Source organism: Chiroxiphia lanceolata, chromosome 3, assembly GCF_009829145.1.
Source record: "Chiroxiphia lanceolata isolate bChiLan1 chromosome 3, bChiLan1.pri, whole genome shotgun sequence".
Lineage (NCBI taxonomy): Eukaryota > Metazoa > Chordata > Aves > Passeriformes > Pipridae > Chiroxiphia > Chiroxiphia lanceolata.
The window spans coordinates 113,922,741-113,943,063 of NC_045639.1; the positions used below are offsets into that span (position 1 = coordinate 113,922,741).

Consider the following 20,323-nt stretch of genomic DNA (forward strand, 5'->3'; position numbering starts at 1 on the left):
GAATTCCATCCCAATATCCCATCTAACTGCCCTCGGGCAGTTTCAAGCCATCCCCCTTGTCCCAAGTCCCTCTCCCGCTCTCCTGGAGCCCGTTTAGGCACTGGAAGGGGCTCTCAGGTCTCCCTGGAGCCTTCTCCAGGAGAACACCCCCAGCTCTCCCAGCCTGTCTCCAGAGCAGAGGGGCTCCAGCCCTCGGAGCATCTCCGAGGCCTGAGAACCCAACAGATCCCTGCTGCCTCCTCATCCTTAAAGGTGTGAGGTTCAGCTTTTGGGGGTTCTTTTGTGTGTGACTATCTTCCAAAGTCCAAAGTTGGACTTTGATCATCCTTATGGGTCCCTTCCAACTCAAGATCTTCTATGATTCTTTGTTTTGTAAGGGTACTGAAAGGGCATTTCACTGACACCTTTCAGGATAGGATCAGAAGGAACATCAACCACCTTCTTTGACACTGTAACCCTATTAATCAGTTTATTCAGCAGTCTTGTAACCTGCAACCACTCAATGGTGTTGCAATTCCCAGGGAACAGGCTGCACAAGCCTTGCCTGGGAAGCAGCAGCCTAAAACAGAGGAGTTTACCTCTAGCATTCCCAGTTGATTTGCAATACATCTTTAGATCCAGTTCCCATTAAAACAAATGTCTGAGGAAAGCTCCTAGTACCATCCTCTACAAGCAACACCAAACAGCTGACTGTTAATCAATTCCAGGTAGCTGGAATTTCCCTGACACCTCAGTTTTTAACCAAGAAACTACCAGAAAAGACACACTGAATTTAAGATGAACATCACCAGTTTTCCATTTCTAGTTTTTATTTTTTTGCTCAAGCAAACAATTTGTTAAAAGAAACCCAAATCCACAGAGAGAGAACAGCAGCAGCTCCTGCCTCACATACAGAGACATAGCTCAATAAAGAAGGTTTCATCTCTATTTACAACCCTTTCTGCTTGCAGGTTTCCTTGGAGATCCTAAGTTTTATGCAATCTCTGTCACACACACAGTATTTTTAGGGGTTTTTTTACTGTTACAGTGAGATCTGGATCTGGCAGTTTGCCACAAAGCTGAAACCCGTGAACAAGATGAGCTCCACCAAGCACTGCTGATGTAGGTTTTGTCCCCTTGAAAGGAGGGAGCTGTTCCTGTCAGATCTGACAGAGGGAACAGCCCCTCACATTTAACCACACCCAGCACACAGGTATTCAGCTCCAAACAGAGGCAGGATTATTTAATTCCTAATTAATCAAGTTTTTTAGGCAGAGGGATATACTCTGTTCTGCTGACTCCACTGGGGTCAAGGGATAGGGTCACTTCAGACCACAGCAAACACCTGCTCAACACTCTACACTTTCCATCCACTGTGGTCTGAACAGAGTGACCAAAATACCTCAGAACTGGTCAGACTCTTTTACACTGTTCATTGGGAAAAAAAAGACATGTACAACCGCTTTACTTTCTGCATCCACTCAGTGCTGCAGCGAGTCCTGTGACCTCCACTGAGCACTTAGCTCTGCCAGCTCATTGTCACTAAAAACCAAACTCAACAGCTCAAAGAAACCAAGAAGACCTCCTCAAGGCAATTAGGAGCACGGTTGAGACATCACCTACCACCCTCCAGGAAAGGAGGAATGCAAAGCCAGGTCACTCTGTGACTGGGGAAGGATCCCCTTCCCCTGGCAGCACCTCAGGCTGGCACTGAGGACACCACCATGTAAGTCTCTTAAAGGCGCCCAGTGGTCCAAAAGTTCCCTTCATCACTGGATGGCCAAGGGGACACTGCTCCCTCTGGTAGATCTGGAGGTGCAGCCCTTGGTCACGGAGCTTGTGGTGCAGCCAGTCAGAGCTGAACTGAAGGGCACAGTCCAGCAGACGCTCCAGATGCGAGGGAGCCAAGAGAGAGCCTTGTGTTAGTGGGTGGATCTTGGTCAGGTACAAAATCTCATTCTTAATGATGTTCCCTGGAAAGGGACAGAAATAAGGAGACAATAAGGGTCTTTCTAATCAAGATAATGCAGACTTCTGGCTCCAATCTGTGACTTCGCCCTCAAGGATCACAACCAACAATGTCATTCCCTGTTTCGGAGGTGGCATGCGAGGAGTAGACTTAGAGCTGGGATTGGACTGGACAGAGTTCTCTTCCCTCTACCTTTGAAGCAGAACTTGAAGATGACCATGTACCCTCAGCTGGATGAACCAGAAGCCACAAGGCAAAGGAGTAAAACTCTCAGACATGCAGCTCTGGATCTGCAGACATCCTACCCACCTTCCTCCATTTCTTGCTCTGCCAAGTATTCCCCAGAACTCACCCAGCCCTGAAAAGTATCTTTGGTCTAAGAGGGTGTAGCTGATGGGATTGGGTGCACGGAGGGCATCCAGTGCTCGGCCACGGTGGAACTCCATGGATAGGATGTCAGAAGCAGGATCAGCACTTGGAGAGGAGCACCAGTGCATTCTGCAGTTGTAGAAAACAAGGAAGCCTCCACTCTCAAAGTGGAGAATCAGCCTGGGAGAAGCAGAGAAGCAGAAGTGTCTCATCAGAAACATCCCTGAACCATTTGTCCTATTCTACACCAGGCCACTGTCTCAAGGTAAGGTAGCCTCTTTAACGATTTCAGCCACAAAACCTGATGGTGAACAACTCTCCACAGGTTGTGTGGATTCATTTTCCTGTCCTGTGGTCTCTGGATGACCAAGGCTCCAGCAGCAGGGTCCACAGATCAGGGAAACCAATGCCAAAAGTAGCACAAAAAACTATGTCTAAAAACGTTTGCACAGAAATGAAGTAATCCTTTAAAAGACTGCAGGATGTGGTGCATGGAGTGCGTCCCTAACAAGTACAGTGATTCCAGCTGCCCTAGACGTTTGCCATTCATCCAAGGCTTTTTTTAAACACTTAATTGGGAGAAACTGGCATTTTCAGAGCATGATTCAGCCTGGCATCCTAAAACTTCTCTAAGATAAAAATGTTAACAGAGTTGGTACTATGATCCCCAAGCTGGCAGGCAACATGCATCCCACAATTCCACTGCAGATCGAACACACCCCACACCCACTCACACCATCTCTGTGCCTACTTATCTTAGGAATTATCAGAGAAAAATCAAGGCTAAGAGCACCCCCACGCAAATTTAGTTTGGATAGAAGAGTGCCTCTCCAGAATGAGAGGCAGGGAGAGAGAGGGCTCCATGAAATACCTGGGTACAGGGTCCTTCCAGTCCCCCCTTTTATTGGCTCTGTTTGCTCTGGAGAACTCGTTTGCCCGGACGCTGCCGAACAAGCCAAAATGGAAGTGCAGCCAGTGGCCTGGACCTTCTGCTGCTTCTGGGGCTTCAGACCTTGAGTGCTGGAGTTCCTGCAGCTCCTCATCCTGGGGATGGGGAGCACAAACCTGTTCTTGCCCTTCCTGGACAGAAGAACCTGCCACAGCAGCAGCCTCTTTCTGCAGCACTGTCTCTTCTGCAGTTGGTCCTGAGGGACTTTCAGCTGCCACAAATGCCAGGTACAAGTTCTTCCCGTGAACCTGAGGAAAGAGGTGGGTTGTAGTAAGGATTCATACAGGATCATAGAATCACAGGCTGCTTTGGGTTGGAAGGGACCTTGAAGATAATCTCATTCCAACCCCCTGCCATGGGCAGGGACATCTTCCACTAGACCAGGTTGTTCAGGCCTCATCCAACCTCACTTGGAACATTTTCAGGGATATACTGGGGATATAGAGAGGAACACTTCCTCTGGCTGTTTCCATACAAGTGACTGTTTTCTACAGTCTCTTTTAGATAGAGGGCACATCACCCCATCCTGAACACGGGATTCAGCAGCATCTGATTCATTCCCATCAGAGTTGCAGGCATCCTCTCAGCATTCCTTAAGAAGCACAAGGTACTTAGATGCCACTCAAATGTAAATCTCTCCCTGAGGGTCCTGTCAAGGCAAAGAGACACACCAGGAGAGACGCTCAGGGTTACAAAATCTGTCATCATTTTTTCTGATTCACCTCACCACATCTTGCTGCGGGCACTTCGTGGTTCTCATTTTGCTTGCCACTTTTAATCCGAGCTGGGGCTGCACCAGCATTTGGCCAGTCAGGTCCAAATCATCATCTGAGGGATGTGAGGCAAGCAAAGCCTCTAGCAGGACCAACCCAGTGTGACCATCTCATATATATATCAACAGCACAGACATCTCAGCTTAGCCAGGGGAAAACCTGAGGGAAACACTCCCAGGTTCTGCACGTGCTGTGACCCAGACGCAGGACAAGGGTGGTTTCCCTGAGACTTGCCATGGATCAATAAACTCACCTGGGAGTCCTGGAGCCTCAGGGCATTCAGGTCATTCACCTTGATCTTGCGGCTGCTTCCCCCCACCTTGGCCACCACTTGTCCCAAAAAACGGGAGGTCAGCAGCTGGAACTTCCTCACTGATGGGCCCTCTGGCATCTCCAGCAGTTGTTGAGGGATTAGCAGGTCCTTCTCACACTCTTCCCTAAACTTGAAGGGAAGTTGCCACTCAGAAATACACAAAACCAGTCAGAGGCAGAGCTCACCACTGTCTCCTCACCCCAGTCTTCTTCCTTAAGTTTCTTTGAGGACCTGGTAGCTGAAGGAGTCTTCATCCCTGGGAATATATGTAATTTAATCAAATAGCTCTGAATAATAACCTGCTCTAATGGCAGTTTTTCACCCCACAAGCAGGAATTTGGCCTGGGGATCTCCAGAAGTCCTTTCTCCTGGTCTAGTGTTCCTGCCCCAGGACAGGGTGGGATCTAGATGATCTTTAAGGTCCCTTCAACCCAAATCATTCTGTGATTTTATGATTAATGACCCAGAACCAGCACAGGCCAGTGACCCATCTTTTTCCTGATGCAGTCACCATGGAAAGTGCTGCTCTGGAGTTAGCACATCTCCACCCCTTGCTTTTCCCACTGATTGCAATGAGATGTAACCTGCTAGGGAGCATTCCTACACTCTAGTAACAGCATCTGGGATCAGAAGACTCTAGATGAGGGGGAGATGAAGCAGCACCATCCTACAGCATCCTGTGGCTCCCTCCAGGAAGTCACACCAGTGTATAAGGAGTTATTTCTGGCATGAAATCCCAGTCACTTGCAGCTCTTCTGAGGATTTCTGACAGGACTGGGTGTACAGAAAAGCAGGATCCAGGACCAGGAAAGCTCAGTCTGGCTTTCATCCCATGGTGCCAGTTCTCCCAGAGACCAGCACTGACCAGAGGCTCAGTTTCAAGCTCCACATTACTCAGTAGAAGGCTCTGAGGCACAGTTCTGAGACAGCCTGATGTGAAAATCAGCAGTAATCCTGTGCATGGTCCCCCACCAGAAAAGCCATTCCCACCTTATTCCAACATCTCAACTTCTTCTGCTGCCTGGGCTGGCTCAGAGACAGCAGCCCACGTTTGCATCAGCTCAGACTGACTAAAACCAAAGCTTCCAGTGCCATGTGCTCCTGCCATAGTGAAGGGACAACTTTTAGCACAGCTGTGAGGAGCAGCAAGGTGTGAGAATACCTTCAACAGGAAGCAGGCAAGGCCTGGAAAAGCCTTCCTGTGCTGCAGCACAAACCAAATCCCTCTCAGAAGGGCTCAAAAGGAAAACATGTTAGGGAACATTAATTTAATGTCTTAAATCCAGGTACAGATATTAAGTGGTCACACAAACCAGCTTTACCAGGGTAAAAGACTGAACTTTAGTCCTCTGTCTCCAAGGACATGGGATAATTATTCACAGGCCTACTCTGGTTTTACCCCAAGAAATCTGCATATTGTGATGATCAAGAGGCAGATTAAGAGACACCTAAAGAGATGCTTGTGCTGCCAAAGGCACCACAAGGAGTCTCGATCCCTGGAGCAGCATTTGGGTGCTGGACACAGGTCATCCAAGGGGTCTGCCCTGATTATCCAGACACCAGCTTCATGTCAGGCAGCTGCTGATTCAGTTCTTAACAGTCTCATTGTGAGAGACTGGAAGTGCTGGGCACTCTATAATGTGTTAATGCCCACAATCCCCCAGTTGTAGCCCCTCTGACAGCAGAAAACCACTCCTTTTCAAGAGGAGAAACTGCCCTCTTCCCCAGGACATCAGAATAACCAGCATCTGCTGTTTCTAATCCCCTTCTCTCCATGGACCTCCCTACTTCACCTTCTTCCTCTAGACCTATTTCAGTCTCTTCCAAAATGTTCCGCAGTCAAGGGAGGAAGAGGAGGGTGACCAACCCCAACCCTCTGCAGAGCATAACACCCATCTCTCCAGGAGCATGACCACCTGAGCTAGTACCTCTACAGGTCTGAGGCACAGAGCCAGGCTTCCAGGAGAAATCCTCCTCCCTGTATGGGCTCATTTCCAGTCCTTGCACTCAGACAGAAGCCAGGAACCCACAGCAGAACAGAGCAAGGTCAAGGCTGCCCAGGTTCATCTGCCCCAAGCCAGCTCTACCAGCTCACAGGGATGGCAGAAAATCCCACTGTGACCTTACACCCCTGTACAAGGCTCCTGCAGGGATTTCAAGGCACAGCCCTGACTCTCCACATGCAATCCGAGGGGTGCAGAGCTTCCCATCTTCTCACACTCAGCCAAGCACCAATTTGCAGCTCTCCAAAACAACCAGGTCCTGAATTCCACCCCCATTCTCACCCACATCTCCCCAGGGCAGTGGAAGCACCCACTGCACTCTCCAAAAACCCCACATTCCTACATCCAGCTTTTAAGACGCAGCTCTCCCCAGGCCAACCCCGTGCATCCATTCGGGGAAGGAGGGGGGGCAGCCTTCCCCCCTTACTGCTCCTCCAGGCTCCACAGTCCTTCCCTTGTCTCCAGTTTCTCTTCCTTTGCCCCCAACCACCTCCTACAGCACTTTCACGGCCTCCCCTACCCGCCCCCGGCAGACCCTTCCGCAACCAAACCCCTTCCATCCACCTACTTTTATGGGGGAGGAGGGCCCTCCCCCCAAATCTCAGGAGAGCTCCTCAGTTGGCTGGTGGGGGAAGAGTGGGCGGGTTTCAGGTGCTGACCTCACTCACCCCACCAGTTGTACCGGTCTCGAGTGTCTGGTTGGACTGGGAAGGAAGCTGGGCACCCTGGGAAGGAGGATGGGTGCTTCTGCGGGGGCTGTGCTCCTGCCGAGGGTGGGGGTGGCTGAGCACAGCTCTTATAAATGTGGTTTTGGCTTGAGGGTATTGCCTCTGAGTTCAGGTGAAAGGATTTAGGCCGAAGAATAGCTGACTAATTGAAAAAATGTTAGTGAGAAGACCAAAACGATAAATCACAGTGTTATTAGAGTGCCCTGAGGGGCTTTTCCACGCTGTGCTTTTAGGGATGTTCCCAGCTCCACAGAAAACACACTGGGTGCTTTTCCTCACTTGCATTAAAATCACAGACTCACAGAATAATTTGGGTTGGAAGTGACCTGAAAGGTCATCTCCTTCCAACCCCCTGCCATGAGCAAGGACACCTTCCAATATCCCAAGTTGCTCCAAGCCCCATCCAACCTGGCCTTGGACACTTCCAGGATGGGGCAGTTGCAGCCCAGGGCATTTCTGGTCTATCCTGGCTTTGAGTTGCTCCATTGCTGAGTCTGTCACTTTTGGAGTTTGTCATCCTGCATTGGCCATCCCAACTTCTACAGAAGAGACTCTGTGTGGCTCCAGGGCTTGGGGATAACGTTCAGTCTCCTGCAATGACTCATTGCTTGTCCGAGCAATTAATTTACTAAAGATTTTAGCTCTCATTATAATCTGACATTTATGTGGCTACACATTTAAAGGGGAAACAGATATTAGAAATAAATTGTTTACTGTGAGGATGGTGAGACACTGCAGTAGGTTGCCCAGGGAAGCTGTGGCTGTCCCATCCCTGGAAGTGTTCAAGGCCAGGTTGGATGGGACTTGGAGCAACCTGGCTAGTGGAAGGTGTCCCTGCCCATGGCAGGCAGTTGGAACTGGACAGTCTTTAAGGTTCCTTGCAATCCCTTAACATTCTATTTATCTATGATTATGTGACTTGGAAAAACATTTCCTCCATCAGGGTGATCAGACACTGGAACAGGAACTGGAGAGGTGGTAGGATTTCCATCTTTGGGAATATTCAAAACTTGACTGAACAGGGCTTTGAAAAACCTGATCTTTTTCCCTTCTGACTTAAAATCACTCTGTAATTCTATCCTTATAAGCTCCCTGGAACATGACCCGCTGCACCATTTCTTCTCCAGGTGCACTTAATATCTTATCATTTACCCCCATCCCTCTCCAAGAAGCCCATGAGGGCAAACAGAGTCAAGTAGAAACCTTCTGATTTTACTATTATTGTTTTATTTCCATTAGTTCTAAAGGTGTAGAAGTTACGTGGATTGGTAGCCATACTACTTCATAATAGATATTTTTTTACATCTTTAAATAATTACAGCTTGTTCAGTTGGTTGGTTTCCCTCTCCCCCTTACAAAGAAATGTGTGTTTCCATGAGACTTTCCCAGATGACATGGGAAGCTTCAAACTTTATACATGGGGAGAAAAAAAAGGCAAAACAAAACATAGTCACAGCTTCAATGTTGCATTGAGTTGGTGATTGGTTTTAAAGCTCCCTTGCAATATTCCTGAGCTCCTCCTGATTGCACCCTCTCCATCTAAGCCCATAAGATTGCAAGTGATCCAAGGATCTCTTCTGATCAGTTTACAAATAATAGCTGAAGTGAATCAAGATATTGCACTTCCACAAAGAGCAAAGACGTTTGGAAATGGTTAAGTGACCTTTTTAGCACCCTGTCTCCCCATCCTGCCTTTCAGCTGCTCATCTCACTTTGGTGGCCCCTGAGCCATTGCCAAGGTCTGGTTTGACACAACCAAACCTTGTGCTGCAATACCTTTCAGCATCAACATTTTTATGATTAGTGATGATCTCTATAGGAACAAGTCCCACAAATGCATTTATATTAGTGCTGAAGTGTGTTGCAGGAGTGGGCTCTTCCCTCTCGCTCCTCAGGGCAGGGATAGTTCTCAGTCCTGCATTTGTGGAGGACCTGGCCTGGAACAGCCCTCACAAGGTTTCTCCAGCAATAATAGCAATAATTATCTTGTCTGGGTCTCTAATAATTGTATCTAGTTTAATTACCAAAGCAGGCTCGAAATGCTCCCCCCCATCATGAGCAGGAAAGCAGAGCTCAGGTGGAACCTGGAATTTTGTGAGTTACCCCTCCTGCTAGAAGGAGCTGAGTGTCCTGAAAGTTGGTGGCACTTTTATCCTCTTGTCTTCTGAGTATCCCTTCATCTGTCACTTCCAGAGTTTGTCCTCCTGCATTGGCCTTCCCAGCTCCCACCTTTGAGAAGGGGCTTTGTGTGATTCCTGGGCTTTGAGACAACGTTCAACCTTCCACAGTGACTTGTTGCTTGGGACTCCCCAAGTCTGAGCAATTAATTTACCAGTGATTCTGCCTCTTATTATAATCTAACATTTATGTGGAAAAACATTTGTACTATGAGGGTAGTCAAACACTGGAACAGGAAATCAGAGAGGTGGCAGGGTTTCCATCCTTGGGAATATTCAAAAGTTGCCTGAGCAGGGCCTTGAGAAATCTGATCTCATCCCTTCTGATTTAAATTACTCTGTAATTTGATCATTATGAGCTCTGAAGGAGAGGACCTGTCATTTATGGTGAGTTTGTACACCACCTAAAATGATGGCGCTGCATTTGAAGTCAGTCTCTAAGCACCTTGATATCAATGTTGGCCAGAATAAATGTTTCTGGATCAAAAATAGCTTTACAACAGTTTTGGGAGATTGAAAAGAACTACAGAAGCAGGTGCAGCCAAACTTCTACTGCTTCTGGTGCAAACAGGGGGACAAAAGAGCTGAATTCAACCTCTAAGTAGTTGTCCTCTAAGCCTGAAGTTGTTCTCACAGCCCCCAGAGCTTCACCTTTTGAAAGCAGACATCTTGTTCTGCCATTAGGGTCTTGTGAATCCTTCTCACTCTGTTTCAAAAATTATTTTTAAGGCTTTGAGAAAGGGTAAAAACCATTTAATAAATCTCTGCTGTGGTCATTTAGATAACCTGAGGGAGCATAACCACACTTATGTTCTGCAGAGATTTTCCCCCCTGGCATTGCAAACAGAGTCCTTTATGACATCTTGGAGTGTTTTAAGGACAGGAGAAAATTTCCGTCAGGGATTTTTGGCTTTGAGGGGAGGAGGAGGAGCACAGCAATAAGGCAGGGTGGGCAGAACCAATGGGAGCATCAGTATGGAAAGAGAAATGGGGGAGGGGGTTGATCTGAACTTCTCGTCTCCAAGAGGCCGCTTGCTCCCCTTCCTCTCAGGTTATCCAGGGTAGTCCTGGGTATCTCCAATATGTGCATGAGCCAAGTGGTTCATGCATGTTGTGGTGCTCTATTATGGCCAGGAATTCACAGGCAGATCCCAAGAAAGCTCAAGTGTCATTTACAAAGGAATTTAGTTCAAGGAGGAGGCTGGTTAAAAATTTCACGCCAATGGAGAAACACCTTTGTGTTTTCACCCCAAATTCATATTTTTATGTGCTATTTCTCCTCCTCTCTGCAGCCTGCCAGGCCTGAGCAGAATCACAGAATCTCATTTATTTTTATTCATGTTTCACAGATGTCTTTTCCTCATCTGTAATTAGCACTAATGAGGCTAAACACTACATTAGCCCAGCAAGGCAGGGTGGAAACTCTGGTGCAAACATCATGCAGCCGTTCCCATGGCACCATTGCCATGGTGTTTTTCTCTAGGGATTGCAGAGGCTCTGTCACCCCTCCAAATCCCTGCCAATCTGAGTTACGGAGAGCAGAGGGAATGTGGAAGGGTCCAGGTCTCTGCTGTTCCAGTCCCAGTCTTTCTCATGACCAATCCAATTGAATCCTTCTCCTTAGAGAGGCTAAGGAGGAAAATGGTGAGTGCAGACAAAGACAACACAATGCCCTTCTTTTACTTCAAACCTGTGTGTGATTTTCCTCTTCACCAAGCCTGGTGTTTGGGTGGAAACACTCCCTGTGGGAATGTTGAACAGCAGGAGACAGAGGATGGCACATTTGGGAGGGATGCACAATCCCTCTTAGAAATTTTCACTTGGTAGTTCCATACTCGAGTTCTGGATGCAGGGAGGAAAAGAGAGGAGCTGGGAAGACAGGAAGGGGCACAGAGTTTGGGAGTGGACAGAAACAAGGGTGAAGAATCTTGTAGGATAAGGTCTCCCAAAAATTCTCTGCCTAGACAGGCAAAGCTGTCTCTCCTTGGAAATATTGATGAAAACACCATGGCAAGCATCTGGTGAAGCACTTGGACTGCACAGGGGAGCTGTGGGATCTGCAATGCTGGAGTTTGTTAAGCACATGCTAAAGACAGAGTAGGCAGGGCTGGGTTAGGCAGAATTGATCCCTTTGGGAAAAGGGAATGAGTCAGTGAGCTCTCAGCACCTCTTCCAACTCCATTTGCTATGATTCCCTGGTTCTTGAGAACCATATGGGCAAGAAAATAGACAAGTCTTGTTTAGTACTCATACAGGAATGGAGTTACGCTTCTCTTGCAGGCAAGCAAGTCTGTGCACATGTTTGGTAAAGAAAACGGCCCCTGCCACCTCCATTAGAGGCTGGAACCTTTGCTTGTTGCCAAAGGTGAAATCCTAAAGGATTAGATGTGGGAAATGGTCACGAGCCAGCTGTTAGGGGGGAAAGTGGGCACTCACAGTACAGCCAAAAAGAAGTGACAGATTTCATCAGTGACATCCAAACAACATAAAAGTAGGCAAAATAATTAAATTATCTGTCTCAAAAGCAATGGCACAGCAGCATTAGAAGAGCATCTTTCAGTTGCTGTGCACTTGAATCATCTCTAAGCCTGGCTTGTTACTATCTATAAGGGAAGAGCCCAGCCGTTTCCTCCAGGATTTGATTACCAACGTGGATCTCCTCTACCTGCTTCCAGCAGGTTCCTTCTTCCAAAATCCTGCTTTGACTTTGGACAGACCTTCTCCAGGCTGAGCCAACAACCTCTTGGAAACACAGTCCCATGATTTCATAATGATAAATAGGAAAGGAGTTACTATTAAATACAGACATTCATCAGCTTTCCAGACCATCTAGGAAAATAAAGATAGTGCTCTACATGTGTGAGCTGAGGAGGGGGAGGTGTCTCTTTTTTTCTCTGCCCTAGATCATATCAAATCCACTAAAGCCACTAAAGAATCTCTAGTGAAGTCTGTTCAGCAAACTGTTCTGGAACTGGCTCCATTTGGTGGAAGATCACAGAATTTGGGTAATGAGAAGACAGTGACATTTTCTTCTGGTCAGGGAAAGAATGGATGGTGACAGAAGAAAATAAGTGTCTCTGCTCCACCATTGTCAGAGTCTCAAATGCCAGATCTTTTTAAATAAAACTCAAGAACTGGGTCCATCTGTGTGTTTCATAGAAGGTGGTGACAATCAAATACAGAGGCTCATTTAAAGTGGGGAAAATGCTTCATATCCAGTAGTTACTTTGAGATTTTAGTCTTCTCTGCTTCATTAGAGCTCTCCTGGACCTCAGATCAGTCCTCTTTACCTCTTTGCTGGAACATCTCACAAAGGAAAGAGAAGGCAGGAGAGCAGGGGAGGTGGGAAACAACATTGACATGGCATCTTCTTCATCTCTTGAGCGGATCAGCCTGAAGTTGGTGGGTGGGAGCCCAGGTTATGCAGTTATGATGTCCCCGTGGTTCTCAGCTAACACCAGGCTGTTCCAGGAGTCCTGTTTGGAGCTGGTTTGGGGAGATTGGCTGATGGCTGACTGGTAACCCTGTGGGGAAAGCTTCAGAGCTGAGATCACAGGATGAATGGAGGATCCATGGCCAGACATGGCAGAGACTGAGAATGCCTATGGAAAAAGGAGAATCCTGTGAACAAAGGTTCCAACCATAGAGGAACATGTGAATCCATTTCGTGTGGGCTGGTGCTATTGTAATAATGTCTCTGGATTTGCTGCGGATTGCTGCTTATGTGTGATACTTTGGGCAGTCTCTTTCCTTCTTTTTCTAGGATCATGGAATCACAGAATGGTATGGGATGGGTTGGAAGGAACTTTAAAGACCATCTTGTTCCAACCCACCTACCATGGGCAGGGACACCTTCCACTAGACCAGGTTGCTCAAAGCACTGTCCAACCTGGTGTTGAACACTTCCAGGGAAAGACCCTGTTCTTTCCTACTGTTGCACACACGCCATGTGGTTCTCTTTTAAATGTCAGAAATTATCATTTTGCTTCCCAAGGCTTAAAATTTCATTGGCCTTGGGCTCTTCTGGCTTTCAAATGAAAACATCTTGTGTGAATCCACATCGTGCTGGTCCGCAGACATCTAGTGGTGGCTGTGGTACAGATCACACCACTTTACCCTGCAGCTCTCTGCCCTCATGCTCATATCACCCAACACTCAGCCAGCCAGTGCAGAGAAAGTAGGGAAATGTTGCCAGGGTTTCCCTTGCTCAATGTAGATCAAATCATAGAAAGGTGATGGGTATTTTTCTGCTATGGGACATGTAAAGCTGCCCAACTAGAAGGAATTTAATGTTTTCAAACAGCAGAATTTAATGTTTTCAAAAAAGCTGCTACTTCCTGTTGTCTGTTCAGAACAGCCACACATTATTAAAAAGCCTAATTGACAAAATCTGAGGTTTTACCCCATCCTGAAGGATAAATCTCTTACTGGGAACTCCTAGACCCCTGAGGTGAAAAGAAGCAGCCTTTTTCCACAGCGATTTGTAGAATCATAGAGTGGTTTGGGTTGGAAAGACCTTAAAGATCATCTTGTGCCAACCCCCTGCCAAGGGCAGGGACACCTTTCACTCTCACAGCTTGCTCCAAGCCCCATCCAACCCGATCTTGAGCACTTCCAGGGATGGGGCAGCCACAGCTTCTCTGGGCAACCTGTTCCACTGCCTCACCATCCTCACAGGGAAGGATTTTTTCTTAATATCCAATCTAAACCTACTCTCTTTCAGTTTGAAGCCATTCCCCCTTGTCCTGTCACTCCAGGCCCTTGTAAAAGGTCTCTCCATCTTTCTTGTAAGCTCCTTTCAGGTACTTACCTCTAAGTACCTAAGTAACATTTTGAGGATGTTCTTCTCCCCAAGTCCACTGTCCTAATTCCCATCTTTGTCCCACTGCCATCACCTCCCCTCTGTACCTGAGAAACCGGGCTGGGGTGCCCGTAGTGAGATGAGAGCCCGGGCTCGGTTTTTATGGGCCGCATTTCCTCGGTGGTCGTGGCGCTGCTGCTGCTGCTGGTGGAGCTGGTGGTCGGGGTAAGACTCTCGCTGCTGGATGGGCCTGGGAGAAAGCAGGTGGAAAACCAGGCTCTTTCCAAAGACCTTTCGATGCAGAGCTGTACCCACCCACCCACCAAGAAGTTAATGTGGTAAAAATAGATGAAAAAGTAGCGGGAAGGGCTTTGTTGCTGTTGAAAGGCATTCAGACATTCCCCATTTCTTCTGGAAAATCAGCCTGTTTTGTGGTTGGATCTCTGACTCATACAACAGTGTGGTCAGAAACACAAATGCAAACTTGTACACATATCATAAACTCCTCCTGTTCAACACTCACCTGCTGGTGTCTTTGTTTTGTTAAGGTTCTTCGGCTTGCGCTTCCTCGTCTGAATGCCCTCTTTTCTCATTGCTAAAGGCCTTGGAACCTGTGGATCCAAGTATAAAAGCCCATTGGTTTCTGAAGGTCCTTAAGGTCATCTAGGAGAACGTGATTCCAACTCTACCTTGTGGGCTCCATGAAAACCAGGTGATTTAACTGAAAACAGCAACGAGATGGAGCCCAGATTCCCTGGTCTCTTCTGTGTGAAGAGAGATGTCAATGCTCCAAGATGTGCATCCAAATGGGAACAGGTAGGCAGCTCACACCTTGGGTACTGAGTGTTTTAAGGCCAGAAGGAACAACAACTCATCTGATTGAATTTCCTGTATAACTCAGAACAAAAATATTCTTTCTGGCTAATACCTGTTTTGGGAAAGGTACCAAGCCTGTGTGGGGTGACCCCCCTTAGGAGCTGATCCCACTGAAGTGGGATAGTCAGAAACATGCTGGGATTTCTAGGAATAATTGGTAAGGCTTCCCACTTGTCTTCCAGCTTTGACCTGTTTCTCATGAATCTATCTACTCTGAGTCACTGAACATCACTGAAAGCAAATTTAGTCAGGTATAAACTGTTCAAGCAAGAAATACAGGAAAATAAAGCAATTATTTATTGCTTTATATGATTTTTATTGTATTTAAAGGTGTATAAAAATGCTAGGAGCGACAGTCATAGAATCCTGGAATGGTTTGGGTTGGAAGGGATCTTAAAGACCATCTAGTTCCAACCCCTCTGCCATGGGCTGGGGTTGGCCACTAAGCAACCACCAGGGTGTTAAAGGCCTCTGAATCTGCCATGGGGGTGGTCCTGTTGTCACTGACTGATGGGAAAAGAGCTGAAGATTTGCATCTTGAAGTCCTGCTGTGCCTTGGCCTCCAGCAGGACTCTTCTGGATATATCACACATGGCATCAATACACAAAGCCCCCACTGACAGGAAGAGACTGTCTAGACTTTTCTGCAAGAAAAGTCACGTATCAGTCCCTGACAAGTCTACAGCCAAGTTGTAGCTGGGATCTGACACCCTGGTGGAGGAACTAGGTGGGAAGAATCTGGGCCTGAATTTAGGTGGGAAGAATCTGGACCTGGTTTTATTAGGTTTTAAGACTTTGTTGCAAAGGGGACCTAATGAGTATGTGAGAAATGCCCTTCATACATCCCTTGCCAGCATAACCAGGATGTTGAGGGGCACTAAAACCCAAAGGAACAGAAGGAAAAACAGCTCGAGGAGAGCACAGAGTTGTACGAAGAACCCAATTCCCGGCTTGGTGCTATGGGCACCCTCCCACAGAGAGTAGAAATCACTGTGTTGATCCACGTTACCCCATGGAGCTTCATGTAGAGTCCACAGGCGTTGCAGACGGGCTCTCCCTCGGCGTTCCTGCGCCACAGTGTGGTTGTGGTCGTGTGGCAGTTGGCACAGGAGAGGCCGACACGGCGAGATGCCGACTGCGGAGAGATGCAGAGAGAGAAAACTCATCAGCCCTCCCCTGTTGCCACTAGCAGCATCCCAGATCCCAGTGAGCTCACAGGTTTTCCTTTCCTCTTGCCTCTCTTATTTCTCTGTTTTTTCCTCTTTCTTACCTATTGCAGTGGGTGACACAACTGCCTTTTGCTGCCTCTCTCGCCTTTCGGCTTCTGCTCCACTGCCTTTCCACTGCCTCCTGCCTACCAGGATGTCTCAGCTGTCCTGGCACAACTCAGATGGTGCCAGATACATAAAATAGAATCATTTAGGTTGGAAAAGACCTCCAAGATCATCAAGTGCAACCTTTGATCCTCACCTTGTCAACCAGACCAGAGCACTGAGTGTCATGTCCAGTAGTTTCTTGAACACCTCCAGGGATGGGGACTCCACCACCTCCGTGGGCAGACCCTTTCAATGCTTAACCACCTTTTCAGTGAAGAAATTCTTACTGATGCCCAGCCTGAACCTCTCCTGGCACAGCTTGAGGCCGTTTCCTCTTGTCCTGTCCCTTGGGAGCAGAGCCGGACAACCCCCCGGATCCACCCTCCTGTCAGGGAGTTGTAGAGAGCGAGAAGGTCCCCCCTGAGCCTCCTTTTCTCCAGAATCACACATCACCTGAACAGAGGCCCAGACCTCCAGCAGATCTAGTAGCAGCTTGGAGACCCTCTACACCTGTACACACCTACACTAAGGTGTCTGGATCTCAGACTGTCCCACCCTTTCAGACTTCCAAACCCTTCACTTTCCAGGCATCCTGGCTATCCCAAGAGAATGTTTTCAATGCCGTGAATGTTACATACTCCTTTCTGGCTTTATGTGATGTGACTTATGTGCCTTGAGGAGCGGATAAGAAAAAGAGAGCTTCCAGTAGCGTTGTCTTCCTAAAAGTCAATGTGATAATGGATAGGAATCCCCACTAACGTGCAGGGAACAGGCCTTCTGAAGTTCCCTTTCTGGGTGAGCTGGTTTAGCTCAAAAGGCCACAGGAGAAAAAAATGGACTTGAAAACATAAAAACTACAAGTTTTGAGCTTGAAAGCTGAGTGGGAGGTGGAAGAAGAAAAAACCACATGTTCCACACCTGCCTGACTCTTCCCAGCATCCCTCAAAGCTCGGTTCTTAGAGGCTGAGGATAAAGTCTGAATGGGCAGGGGTCAAATTCCCTCTTTGCTTGCTGATAAATTTGGGACTGAACAGAAGGATGAGAGCTGTGGGATATTGTCTATTCTCGTGAAGAGGAGCCTACAGGGAAGAAATCTGGTGGTCTTGGACATCCAGCCAGCTCTGCAGCCCTGAACAGCACAGCTGGCAGCTGTGTAATGGGGTGAAAGCCTGGGAGGACCTGGCAGCTACCAGGAATTTCCTCTGTGATCTTTGCCACAGCTTTCTCTCCGTGTCTTCTCCTTCATTATTAAATAGGATCAGTTAATCTACAGCTGTAGCACAAGAAAAAATTGAAACTCAGAGTACTTCTTAAGACTTTGAAAACTGGAAACCCCTTTGGTGCATAGAAACCAAACTTTAGTTGTAATCTCACCATGTTTTAGCTTTGATCATAAGTGGAGTGAGAGCTTGAGAGCTTGCAGCAAAGGCAAAGATCCCCCCTAGCAAGGCTCTCTGGAATATCTCAGTCTCCAAAAAAACTGGATTACAGAGTCACAGATTAAACCAAGTCACTTGCACTGAATATATTTATTTAGGCAGATCGGTTGGCATTACTTTCACCACACCCCTGTGTTGCATCCAGAGACATGTCCTCCTTGTCTTTATGGAAATTCTATTCTAGAGGAAGAAGCAGAAATTTGGCCACTTTTGCAAGATTTCCAGATGGCCAACTGCCCAGCCAAGTGACAAAAGTGCACATAAGGATCTGCACAACTCATGGATTTATATTTCTTATGAAGTTTTCCAAGCCTTATCCCGAGACTGTGCAGAGATCCATTGCTGTAAAGGACCAACCCTGATACCGAATGGGCCGTTCCTGACTACACAGATAATCTGTAGGCCAGGAAATGAGAGAGGGAAGGTCCTGGGTGCCAAGGCGAAATCCTGCCTGGATCGGTCGGTGCAGTGTCTGGAAGGGGTTTTCACAAGAGGGCGCTGGGTGTCTGTGGTTGGTGGCAGCGCTCGAGCTGCCGGTGGCATTTTTGACGCTTGCAGGGGACAGCTGGGTTTGAGCACAGACAGGTCTGAGCGACGCAAAGGGCGGGGCAGGTTGGTGATGGAGCCTCGTGGAAGACAAGGATTGGGAAAACAGGCTCTCAGGGGTGCCTTGGTGGCTCCTTTCTGCCTGAGGTTGTGACGGACTCGTGTCCCTGAGGACACAGAGACCTTCCCAAAGGTCCCTCACCAAAATGGGCAGGGACAGACAGGATATCAATCCCAGAATGGTTTGAGTTGGAAGGACCCTTAAAGCTCATCTTGTTCCAACTCCCTGCCATGGGCAGGAACACCTTCCACTTGACCAGGTTGTTCCAAGCCCCGTCCAACCTGGCCTTGGACACTTCCAGGGATCCAGGGGCAGCCACAGCTTCTCTGGGCAACCTGTGCCAGGGCCTCACCACCCTCACAGCCAAGAATTTCTCCCTAATATCTGACCTAAATCTACTCTCTGTCAGTGTAAAGCCATTCCCCCTTTTCCTGTCACTCCATGTCTTTGTAAAAGGTCTCTCTCCATCTTCCTTGTAGGCTTTCTTCAGTTACTGGAAGGCCACAATTAGGTCACCCCAAAGCCTTTTTTTCTCCAGGATGAACCTTTCTGTCCCCCAGGTTCCTCGTGCTTACCCCACTCTGAGTCCACAGATTTTGGGATACCCTGACCTGCCCCTCAAGCTCTGTTTCAGCTCAACCAATGGAACCAGGAGCAGGGGATCCAGAAAAGGTGTCCAGTCACCAGGAAGTGAGAGGAGTCATCCAGCAGTGACCAGGGAATAAGGACCCTAAAGGTAAGAGGGATACTACAGCAAAGAGTGGCTGTTGCTAAATCAACACCAAAGTACTGCTCTTTGTCCTACAGCCCCTTCCACTGCCTGGCCTGAGTGCCTGGAGAACTCGTCTGGACAGCACAAGGCCTTGGAGTGTCACAAGCACAAGAAAATCTGACTTATTTTGGAAATCTGGACCAAAACCACCTAAGATGGGCAGATGGGGGCCCAAGGAGTTGAAACATCACTGTCACCTCCAGCTAGCCCAGGTCTGTGCCTCATCCTCACCCCACACACGTTGTGTGATCAGGACTTACCAGCCTCCTCTGGGGTTTGAACAGGGGCCGGTTGATGCCGTTCATCTTGTGGTAGAGCCCGCAGGCATTGCAGAGGTAGTGCCCCGTACCATCCCTCCTCCAGAGCGGGGTGGACATGGCCCCACAGTTGACACATTCTCGCCCCTCGGAATAATCGTCAAAGAATTCTGCTGCCATGGCAGGAGAGAAGGGAAAACACGGTTAATTAGGTGGCCATACATTTAATTACTGCTCGGGTTCTCAGCTTAGCCCAGAAAGGACATTTTAAGAAATCACAAAACATTCAGGTTTTATAGGTTGCAAGAAACAGCTCTTCCTTTCCCAAGAAAGCCCCCAGGGTTATTGGGAAGAGGAACTCCTTCCCTGCCATACAGTGTTGGCTGCAGGACTTCAGTGGCAGCAGGGATGTGCTGGGACACGGATACCGGGAGACAGAAATAGAAACCTTCCCTTCTGCTCTGACGTTATCCAATTTTCAGGACTGGATATAGCCAGGGCAAACAGATTGGGACAGGGAAACAGCCGTGTTTACAATCCAGACAAATTCCTGTGACCATGGATAAACACAGGCCTGGACCCACAGAGCAGAACTGCTCCGACATCAAAGAGCTGCCAGAGCGTTTCAGTGGGGCAGGAAAGCTGTGCCATGTGCTCTGCTCCCCCATGGAAATGCTCCTCACCCAGCCCATCCCAACTCCCTCCCAGCCCTTCCCCAAGGGGAAGGGCTGCAGAGAGACAAGGGAGGAGATGTTTATGTGCCTCCTCCCTGTTCTCTGCAAGAGAAGCATCTCCTGAGCTACACAAATCCACATGTGCAACATGAAGATTCCCTGCCCATGGCAGGGGGTTGAAACAAGATGATCTTTAAGGTTCCTTCCAACCAAAAATATTCCATGATTCTGTGATTCTAACCCCAGCTCAGGCTGACAGATAAGAGGCATCACTGGGCATTAATATGTGTCAGAGGCTCAGCTTTTGATGGAAATCTCCAT

At 48.0% G+C, this 20,323-nt stretch overlaps 2 protein-coding genes across 7 annotated transcripts in view; both read right to left on the bottom strand.

Moving 5' to 3' along the window:
- Positions 1–806: 806 nt before the first annotated feature.
- NEIL2 (nei like DNA glycosylase 2) lies at positions 807–7,130 on the bottom strand. Of its 3 annotated transcripts, none has more exons than XM_032683643.1 (5): positions 6,924–7,130; positions 4,293–4,481; positions 3,189–3,514; positions 2,301–2,497; positions 807–1,952 (listed from the first exon to the last, which is right to left on the bottom strand). In XM_032683643.1, the coding sequence occupies exons 2-5, from the start codon at positions 4,428–4,430 to the stop codon at positions 1,636–1,638; spliced, it is 978 nt and encodes a 325-aa protein (XP_032539534.1). In that variant the 5' UTR covers positions 4,431–4,481; positions 6,924–7,130; the 3' UTR covers positions 807–1,635. The 3 variants fall into 3 exon arrangements, with proteins under 3 accessions (XP_032539534.1, XP_032539535.1, XP_032539536.1); XM_032683644.1 differs by having other exon boundaries at positions 4,293–4,608; positions 6,924–7,006; XM_032683645.1 differs by lacking the exon at positions 6,924–7,130 and having other exon boundaries at positions 4,293–4,882.
- A 1,160-nt stretch (positions 7,131–8,290) lies between these two features.
- GATA4 (GATA binding protein 4) overlaps positions 8,291–20,323 on the bottom strand; it is a 30,564-nt gene continuing 18,531 nt past the window's right edge. For 3 of the 4 annotated variants that reach the window (XM_032683641.1, XM_032683642.1, XM_032683638.1), the window contains 5 exons: positions 19,332–19,501; positions 15,947–16,072; positions 14,585–14,672; positions 14,169–14,311; positions 8,291–12,862 (listed from right to left, as the gene is read on the bottom strand). In XM_032683641.1, the coding sequence (XP_032539532.1) occupies positions 12,680–12,862; positions 14,169–14,311; positions 14,585–14,672; positions 15,947–16,072; positions 19,332–19,501 (710 nt within the window). In that variant the 3' untranslated portion in view covers positions 8,291–12,679. The remainder of the gene's footprint in view (positions 12,863–14,168; positions 14,312–14,584; positions 14,673–15,946; positions 16,073–19,331; positions 19,502–20,323) is intronic. The other variant, XM_032683640.1, reaches the window with a different exon arrangement.